The sequence below is a fragment of the Salmo salar genome, chromosome ssa02 (assembly GCF_905237065.1).
Source record: "Salmo salar chromosome ssa02, Ssal_v3.1, whole genome shotgun sequence".
NCBI classification, from domain to species: domain Eukaryota; kingdom Metazoa; phylum Chordata; class Actinopteri; order Salmoniformes; family Salmonidae; genus Salmo; species Salmo salar.
This window is the reverse complement of record NC_059443.1, coordinates 56,224,626-56,234,319: the sequence shown is the minus strand read 5'-3', so window position 1 is coordinate 56,234,319 and position 9,694 is coordinate 56,224,626. Positions and strand designations below refer to the sequence as shown.

The following is a 9,694-nucleotide window of genomic DNA, read 5'->3' as shown; positions in this document are numbered from 1 at the left end:
CATTGTTCTGTTAACGTGGAATTGCCCTGTGTAGTATGCACTGGTGCTTCTGCAAATGTTTGAAATTGTGATGAAACAGATATTTTAAATTTAAATGCTCCGCTAACGATACGCACAAGTATTGTGATGGACTGTTTCTCAAAATCAAGTATTGTAATAGAACACTAAATTATAGGCTTGCTGTAAGATTAATTGTTTAATATGTATTTTTATAGATCTAAAAACAGTATTCCCTCCATGGTGTATTCTGTCTGTGTTGAAATTAAAACGATGAAATACATTTTTTTACTTTCTCTTAATTACTGTCACATTTTGCCATCCTATAACCTGTTTTGTACGTCACTTATGAAGAAATGCAACGTTTCAACCTAAAACATCCTCTGCATTGAAGTCATGAAAATCCACAGATTCTTTGGAGCACATCGTTTGCATGGATCCCAATTTAAAATCAAGTTAAACATTCCTAAATAGCAGCATAATGATAATACATGCTTTAAAGCTCTGCTACTCATGGATTGTTGTTGATAGCAATGTAACATGATGAATTAAAGGTCCAAATGGAGAATTATCACAGGAGCACTGGCAAGTTCTGATATTTGAACTACTCAAGAATATAACCCAAAAACTAATCAGAATGGGACAACGAACTCAAAACCAAGCAAGTCAACTTTTTAATGACCTAAACATGCACATATGGCTGATATTTTAGAATAATATCATTGAATGGTCAAATTATACATTGAGGGAATGTCAAAAGTGTATGAAAATACAACATGGTCAGATATACAATTCCCTTTGAGCAAATTTCTCTGATGTGAGTAGAACAGGTACCGGTATGTAATGCTGACAAACGTGCGGTAAGCTACGTTTTTCAGACAATTGTAGTGCTGCTTGAGGCTTGATAAATATAATGGCTTTTCTAATGTCAAAGCACAGGGAAGTTTAGTACTCGCATACTGTGATCTGCATTTCAAAGAAAGTGTATGAAACGTTTCGTACATATCTATTGTCCTTGGTGATTGGGGCCATTACCAGTTGAAAGTACTGCATCTATCTACATACACCAGAGTTATTATATACAGTATGACTGACAGCAAGAAGACAGATCTTGCCTTTTTATTTCTAGTTATATATATATATAAAATCATACACACACACAATATATATATATATATATATATACACATACACACATACATATATATACACACACATATACAGTTGAAGTCGGAAGTTTACATACACTCGTTTTTCAACCACTCCACATATTTCTTGTTTTTATAGTTTTGGCAAGTCAGTTAGGACATCTACTTTGTGCATGACACAAGTAATTTTTCCAACAATTGTTTACAAATTATTTCACTTATAATTCACTTTATCACAATTTCAGTAGGTTAGACGTTTACATACACTAAGTTGACTGTGCCTTTAAACAGCTTGGAAAATTCCAGAAAATAATGTCATGGCTTTAGAAGCTTCTAATAGGCTAATTGACATCATTTGAGTCAATTGGAGGTGTACCTGTTGATGTATTTCAAGGCCTACCTTTGCTTGACATCATGGGAAAATCAAAAGAAATCAGCTAAGACCTCAGAAAAAGAACTGTAGACCTCCACAAGTCTGGTTCTTCCTTGGGGACAATTTCCAAACGTCTGAAGGTACCACGTTCATCTGTACAAACAATAGTACGCAAGTATAAACACCATGGGACCACGCAGCTGTCATACCTCTCAGGAAGGAGACGCATTCCGTCTCCTAGAGACGAACGGACTTTGGTGCGAAAAGTGCAAATCAATCCCAGAACAACAGCAAAGGATCTTGTGAAGATGCTGGAGGAAACAGGTACAAAAGTATCTATATTCACAGTAAAACCAGTCCTATATCGACATAACCGGAAAGGCCACTCAGCAAGGAAGAAGCTACTGCTCCAAAACCGCCATAAAAAAGCTAGACTACGGTTTGCAACTGCACATGGGGACAAATATCATACTTTTTGGAGAAATGTCCTCTGGTCTGATGAAACAAAAATAGAACTGTTTGGCCATAATGACCATCATTATGTTTGGAGGAAAAAGGGGGAGGCTTGCAAGCCGAAGAACACCATCCCAACCGTGAAGCACAGGGGTGGCAGCATCATGTTGTGGGGGTGCTTTGCTGCAGGAGGGACTGGTGCACTTCACAAAATAGATGGCATCATGAGGCAGGAAAATTGTGTGGTTACATTGAAGCAACATCTCAAGACATCAATCAGGAAGTTAAAGCTTGGTCGCAAATGGGTCTTCCAAATGGACAATGACCCCATACTTCCAAAGTTGTGGCAAAATGAGTGTATGTAAACTTCTGACCCACTCGGAATGTGATGAAATAAATCATTCTCTCTACTATTATTCTGACATTTCACATTCTTAAAATAAATTGGTGATCCTAACTGCCCTAAGACAGGGAATTTTTACTAGGATTAAATGTCAGGAATTGTGAAAAACTGAGTTTAAATATATTTGGCTAAGGTGTATGTAAACTTCCAACTTCAAGTATGTATGTATGTGTATATATATATATATATATATAAAACATACACATACAGACAGACAGACAATCGCATCGCAATGCCATTCAGCATTTTGTCAATTGATATTTTAAGCCAAATTAATTGTGAAGACTTGGGGGAAGGAATTGTTGAACCGACTGCATGTTATACAGTTACAAAACAATTACAATATCCTGTATAAAAGATACTCCATATACATGACCAGGTATGTACGAATGCTCACATTGGATACATATTGTACATTTTGTATGCATGTTTACTCTAACACACAGACACACACACATTGAAATGAAATGTCTATTTGGCTGCCCTTGACAGTCTTTTTGCTGATCACAATCGCCCTCTCCCTCAGTACTCTCTTGGCAGATTTTCTCCTTGTCTGTCCATTGGTCCATTGAGGGGCTTCTCCGACATTTTGGGGCAATTCCGTTCCACTCTCCATGTTTCTGGGATGTATCAGATTTAGGTTGGGGGTGATACTGCCCCTTTGTCCCCTCCCCTAGTCTCAGTCGCCGCTCCATTGCTTTTGCCGTTGACGTTCACCTTGCGGGCGTTGCTCCCTGACTTGGAGGCTAGAGGGAGCCGTTGAGTACCGTTGGGTCCTGTGGTACCGCTGGGGCTCTGAAGGGTAGAGGGTTGGCCTCGGAGGGCAGGGCTGGGCAGGGTGGAGGCTCTGGGGGCCTGACCAGCCGGGCTCAGGGCCTTGTCGCTGTGGGAGTCGCTCTCAGAGGTGGGGCTTGTGTTGACACCGTCGGAGTGGGCCTGGGCGGCACCTTGGGACAGCCTTCGACGCTTCCGGGTGGGCTTGACCCAGTACTGCAGGGGGAGGGGGCCATTCTGCAAAGAGTCACAGAGAGAAGATGAGAACTCTCCAGACACGTGAAAGATCACTCAGATCCTAGGACCTAGCAACGTAGATGTTTAGTGAAGTTGGGATTATGGTTGGAAGTGACAACTGATGCTTGGTCAGTGTTGTTGTTATAGCCAGTGTGTCAGTTGGCACTTACACGTCGCCAAGAATACATGTAGGCAATATCCATCAGCGTGTAGTAGTCCTTTAAGGGCTCATCAACGTACAGCACTTCAATCTGTCAAGGTAGAGAGCACTATTACACATTAATAGCACACAAGTCCAAGAGAAGGGCGTGAAGTATGGGAATAGTAGGGCTAGTCCACCTAAGCAAAAGCATGCATGATCTACTGTATAGGAATGCAGCTTGTCACTAAAATACAGTATTGAGACAAAGTGGTTGTTAGTGTATACTATGGCTTTCTATGGAGTTGTGAGACGATGCTGTGCAAGCCTGGAGCAATTACCCGTAAGGTGTTTGGAATGTCCATCTTGCTACGCAGGAACTTCGCTAAGTGCAGGACTGTCATGGCTGCCGGGCATTGCAGGAAGCGTTTGCTGTTGGTCTGAAAATGAACAGAACAGAACGTGTGGTTAGAACAGATTTATAACTAGAGGGTAAGGGCAGGACATAATATGAAAGGTTCGAAAAATGTGGTCCTGTATGGCTCAGTTGGTAGAGCATGTCGCTTGCAATGTATGCACGCATGACAGTCGCTTTTAAAAGCGTATGCTAAACGGCATTTATTATCATTTAGAGAGTGTGGATGACAAATTGACATTAGCGTTTGCATGTATATTGGGTTAGCATTTTATGGTTGAATCACTCACATTGTCTCCTTCTGTATCCACAGGTTGTGTGTCACTTCTATAGGCAAATGGAAAAACAGCATGGGTTAAGATGAGCATAGCTTTGTTTTGATGTGCTTTTTTTTACCCAGCTTCCTGTAAAAACTTATTAGCACATAGAGATACAGCTCTATTGTAACACATTTGGTCTGTTCTATACTATAGGAAACAGAAACATCCTATCTAATTGGTTGCATGAAAAAGATGAAGAGATCACACATTCTAGAACTTACTTGTTCTTCTCATGGAACTGAATGGAGAGACTGATGATTTCATCTTCTGCAATAATAGTCGGCTCCTCCACCACTTCTCCTGGCTCCAGGTGTTGGTTTTCCTGGTTTGTGTAGAAGTCCCGCCTTCGTTTCATCTCATCTGATGTAAACAAAACAATAAAGTTATTAGAGTGAAAAAGACATTGGCACATGTCCGCTTTAAATTATTAAAGGGGGCAACTTTTCATGGGCAAAGTCTCAAACAGGCTTATTACACATTAATTATCACTAAATATGCTTGTTGTAAAATACTGCAATGTACACTGAACACAAATATAAATGCAACATGTAGTGTTGGTTCCATTTTTCATGAGCTGAAATACAATATCTCAAATGTTCTATACGCACAAAAAACGTACTTCTCTCAAATTTTGTGCAAACATTTGTTTACATCCCTGTTAGTGAGCATTTCTCCTTTGCCAAGATAATCCATCCACCTAACAGGTGTGGCATATCAAGAAGCAGATTAAACAGCATGACCATTACACAGGTGCACCTTGTGCTGGGGACAATAAAAGGCCACAACACAATTCCACAGATGTCTCAAGTTTTGATGGAGCATGCAATTGACATGCTAACTGCAGGAATGTCCAACAGAGCTGTTGCCAAAGAATTGAATGTTAACATCTCTACCATAAGCCACCTCATACGTTGTTTTAGAGAATTTGGCAGTACATCTAACAGATTACAACCTCTCCCTTTCGGTTATTTGAATATTTTTTAAACAAGTCTTAAATAGTTGGTTGCAATTTCAGTATAATCCACCAGAAAAGACTGAACAAATATTACAAAAAATATTATGGTTAAACTCAAATAAACATTTTTGGAGAGAAAAAAATAAAAACAGTATAATCTTTGTAAATTATATCATAAATAGGACTGGTCTAGTTATGTCACACATGCAGGTAAAAAAAATATATGGAAATGTCTGCTCTATCCAAAATTACAACCAACTAATTGCAGTATTACCGCAAAAAAATGGAAAAGGCAAGTGGAAGGGGGAGAAAGGAACCTGTCTGTCGGCCCTGCATCGAAGACCAAAATTGGTTAAAGAAAACTGTGATAAAAAAGTATACCAGTTTCATTTAAGGACCAAAAAATGTACAGCTGTGCCATACAGATTGCAAAATAGTTGGGAAGAGATTAACGATACACTGATTCCATTGCACATGGTTTATGAAATGATGCACAAAATGACCTACGAAAGTTCAATAAAAATGATTATACACAATTCTAGCAACCAATAGTATGAGATATATATACACATACAGTACTAGTCAAAAGTTTGGACACACCTACTCATTCCAGGGTTTTTCTTTATTTGTACTATTTTCTACATTGTAGGATAATAGTGAAGACATCAAAACTACGAAATAACACATATGTAAGATTTATATTTTAGATTTGAAATTCTTCAAAGTAGAATTTGCCTTGATGACAGCTATATATATATAAAAATGGTGTATTGGAAATTATGCAGACAATTACTGATAGAAGCCACAATCTATCTTCATTATTAAAACTGATCTACCCCATAAAAAAAGGCCTTACAGCCACAGACCATGAGTAACCACGCCAGCCCAAGACCTTCATATCCAACTTCTTCAACCACTGAGGGGGAGGGGGGTGCTGAGGAGTATTTCTGGCTTTAATAAAGCGCTTTTTGGGGGAAAAACTCATTCGGATTGGCTCGGCATGGCTCCACATTGGGTGGGCCTACGCCCTCCCACGGCTGTGCCCCTGCCCAGTCGTGTGAAATCCATAGATTACGGCCTAATAAATGTATTTAAATTGACCGACTTCCATCTATGAACTGTAACTCAGTAAAATCTTTGATATAGTTGTGTTTTATATATTTTTTTAATATATACTGCTCAAAAAAATAAAGGGAACACTTAAACAACACAATGTAACTCCAAGTCAATCACACTTCTGTGAAATCAAACTGCCCACTTAGGAAGCAACACTGATTGACAATACATTTCACATGCTGTTGTGGAAATGGAATAGACAACAGGTGGAAATTATAGGCAATTAGCAAGACACCCCCAATAAAGGAGTGGTAACCACAGACCACTTCTCAGTTCCTATGCTTCCTGGCTGATGTTTTGGTCACTTTTGAATGCTGGCGGTGCTTTCACTCTAGTGGTAGCATGAGATGGAGTCTACAACCCACACCAGTGGCTCAGGTAGTGCAGCTCATCCAGGATGGCACATCAATGCGAGCTGTGGCAAGAAGGTTTGCTGTGTCTGTCAGCATAGTGTCCAGAGCATGGAGGCGCTACCAGGAGACAGGCCAGTACATCAGGAGACGTGGAGGAGGCCGTAGGAGGGCAACAACCCAGCAGCAGGACCGCTACCTCCGCCTTGGTGCAAGGAGGAGCACTGCCAGAGCCCTGCAAAATGACCTCCAGCAGGCCACAAATGTGCATGTGTCTGCTCAAACGGTCAGAAACAGACTCCATGAGGGTGGTATGAGGGCCGACGTCCACAGGTGGGGGTTGTGCTTACAGCCCAACACCGTGCAGGACGTTTGGCATTTGCCAGAGAACACCAAGATTGGCAAATTCGCCACTGGCGCCCTGTGCTCTTCACAGATGAAAGCAGGTTCACACTGAGCACATGTGACAGACGTGACAGTCTGGAGACGCCGTGGAGAACATTCTGCTGCCTGCAACATCCTCCAGCATGACCGGTTTGGCGGTGGGTCAGTCATGGTGTGGGGTGGCATTTCTTTGGGGGGCCGCACAGCCCTCCATGTGCTCGCCAGAGGTAGCCTGACTGCCATTAGGTACCGAGATGAGATCCTCAGACCCCTTGTGAGACCATATGCTGGTGCGGTTGGCCCTGGGGTCCTCCTAATGCAAGACAATGCTAGACCTCATGTGGCTGGAGTGTGTCAGCAGTTCCTGCAAGAGGAAGGCATTGATGCTATGGACTGGCCCGCCCGTTCCCCAGACCTGAATCCAATTGAGCACATCTGGGACATCATGTCTCGCTCCATCCACCAACGCCACGTTGCACCACAGACTGTCCAGGAGTTGGCGGATGCTTTAGTCCAGGTCTGGGAGGAGATCCCTCAGGAGACCATCTGCCACCTCATCAGGAGCATGCCCAGGCGTTGTAGGGAGGTCATACAGGCACGTGGAGGCCACACACACAACTGAGCCTCATTTTGACTTGTTTTATGGACATTACATCAAAGTTGGATCAGCCTATAGTGTGGTTTTCCACTTTAATTTTTAGTGTGACTCCAAATCCAGACCTCCATGGGTTGATAAATTGGATTTACATTGATTATTTTTGTGTAATTTTGTTGTCAGCACATTCAACTATGTAAAGATAAAAGTATTTAATAAGATTATTTCATTCATTCAGATCTAGGATGTGTTATTTTAGTGTTCCCTTTATTTTTTTGAGCAGTGTATTTGTATAAAAAACCCACCCCCTTACTCAAGAGATATGGTCTTACCTTTGAATAATCCAGGCACCAACTTGTATACAATGTCCTGTAGAGTTTTGTCTGACCTGTGAAAGGATATGCAAATGTGAAAGCCACTTACTAAAGATAAGAGCATGTTGGTTGCACTTATAGATGCATAATAACATAGGTACTCCGAGAGAGACATGCGTGCACACACACATGCAATGTGACTAACCTGATGCTGAGCTGTGGACACGTCTTGTGTACTTGCACATCACATCTGGGGCAGAACTTGTTGGTTTCCAGGAAGGCAACAATGCACGTCTTGCAGACTGGAGTAAGAAGACAGACTTAATGCAAGTGACTTACTGTATGACGACTTTTTATGAAAAGAAAATGCATTGTAAATCTACATTCCTTTTCTACGTCAGTTTATAGGCCATATACTCTAGCCCATATACTAATAATGTTATTATTGGTTCATATGGATTTAGAATAATGCAGTGGACTTAGGAATCTTACATGAGTGCAAGCACTCCACGATGGTTGTGGCATCGATGAAGTAGCCCACACACAGTGGGCATATCAGGTTAGGATTCAGCTCTGTGATTTTTAGCCGACTGGGTTGCATTTTATCCATCTGGAAGGACCTGCAAAAAAAACAACCATCAGACAAAGAATTACTTAGATGATTTATTGGGTAGCAAGATTTGAACCACTAAAGTACATGACACATTTAGTGACCTTTTCTGCTGTTGAATTGTTTTCCAACACAAGGCATATACATACAAAATGTGTACTGACATATTGACGTGCTCCACTGACATGGTCTATGATAATATGGATCAATTGTTTTTGTTTGAAGCAGTTATGCTTCTTGCAATGGACCAGTGTCATAGCTACTGCACAGAATGGCTACTTGTATATGACCATTTATTTTGTCATTATTTCCAGCCTGGTAGTTTTTTTAGATATTACCCATACACCAATGTAACAAAATACGTTTGGAACTGCTCTAGTCTAGACCCGACTACCCTAGTGGGGCCTGTGCACGGGGAGGCACGTACCCCAAACCCCGAAAGACCCACAATGAGCCCCTCCTATACCAGTGGGTTCTTATGCATGATAGACATTCTTTATAAAAAACTATGTAAAGACAAACTAAAAATAAGCTTAGATGGAGAGTGGAAAACAAAGCAGCCATCTTAAATTCTGTGACAGGGCTGGATATGAGAAACGAACAAGAGAGAATCCAAACATAACACCGAGTACCTCAGTTTGTGTGTTGATGTACCTGTGCATCGCGATATGCGAATAAAAACTATTGATGCCTTTGCTTCCTACCTGATTTGACATGAAAAACACCCGTACCTTCCGACGTGGATACAGGTAAATTATTTTGAGTTGGTTAACGTTAGATCTTGCAGCAGCGCCAGAAAATGGCTTTTTTTTCCCCCCACATAGTCAGAGGACCGCCCATTATGGTCACGTGATATTATTTTCAGTCCCTGCCATGTACATTGTATTTGCAACATTTTATTCAACAAAAAAATAAATAATACAACGGTCGCGGATAAGTCACTAAAACACCATCCTCTCTATACATTAACCACATTTGTTCATGAAGGAGTCATTGCATACATTTTCTATTTTGACAACCATTCCTAGACGGAAAACCACGCCCCCCTAGACAATGCTCCCCTGGAGACAATCCAGAAGTTTTTAATACAGACGATTACTATATTATTGGA

General features: G+C 41.0%; 1 protein-coding gene across 2 annotated transcripts; it reads right to left on the bottom strand.

Annotated features, from left to right (window-relative positions):
- Positions 1-2,676: 2,676 nt before the first annotated feature.
- Positions 2,677-9,418, bottom strand: LOC106587926 (polycomb complex protein BMI-1). Of its 2 annotated transcripts, none has more exons than XM_014176590.2 (9): positions 9,288-9,418; positions 8,466-8,593; positions 8,179-8,275; positions 7,992-8,047; positions 4,481-4,619; positions 4,230-4,266; positions 3,866-3,964; positions 3,556-3,636; positions 2,677-3,385 (listed from the first exon to the last, which is right to left on the bottom strand). In XM_014176590.2, the coding sequence occupies exons 2-9, from the start codon at positions 8,581-8,583 to the stop codon at positions 3,011-3,013; spliced, it is 1,002 nt and encodes a 333-aa protein (XP_014032065.1). In that variant the 5' UTR covers positions 8,584-8,593; positions 9,288-9,418; the 3' UTR covers positions 2,677-3,010. The 2 variants fall into 2 exon arrangements, with proteins under 2 accessions (XP_014032065.1, XP_014032071.1); XM_014176596.2 differs by having other exon boundaries at positions 9,315-9,413.
- Between the last annotated feature and the right edge of the window lie 276 nt (positions 9,419-9,694).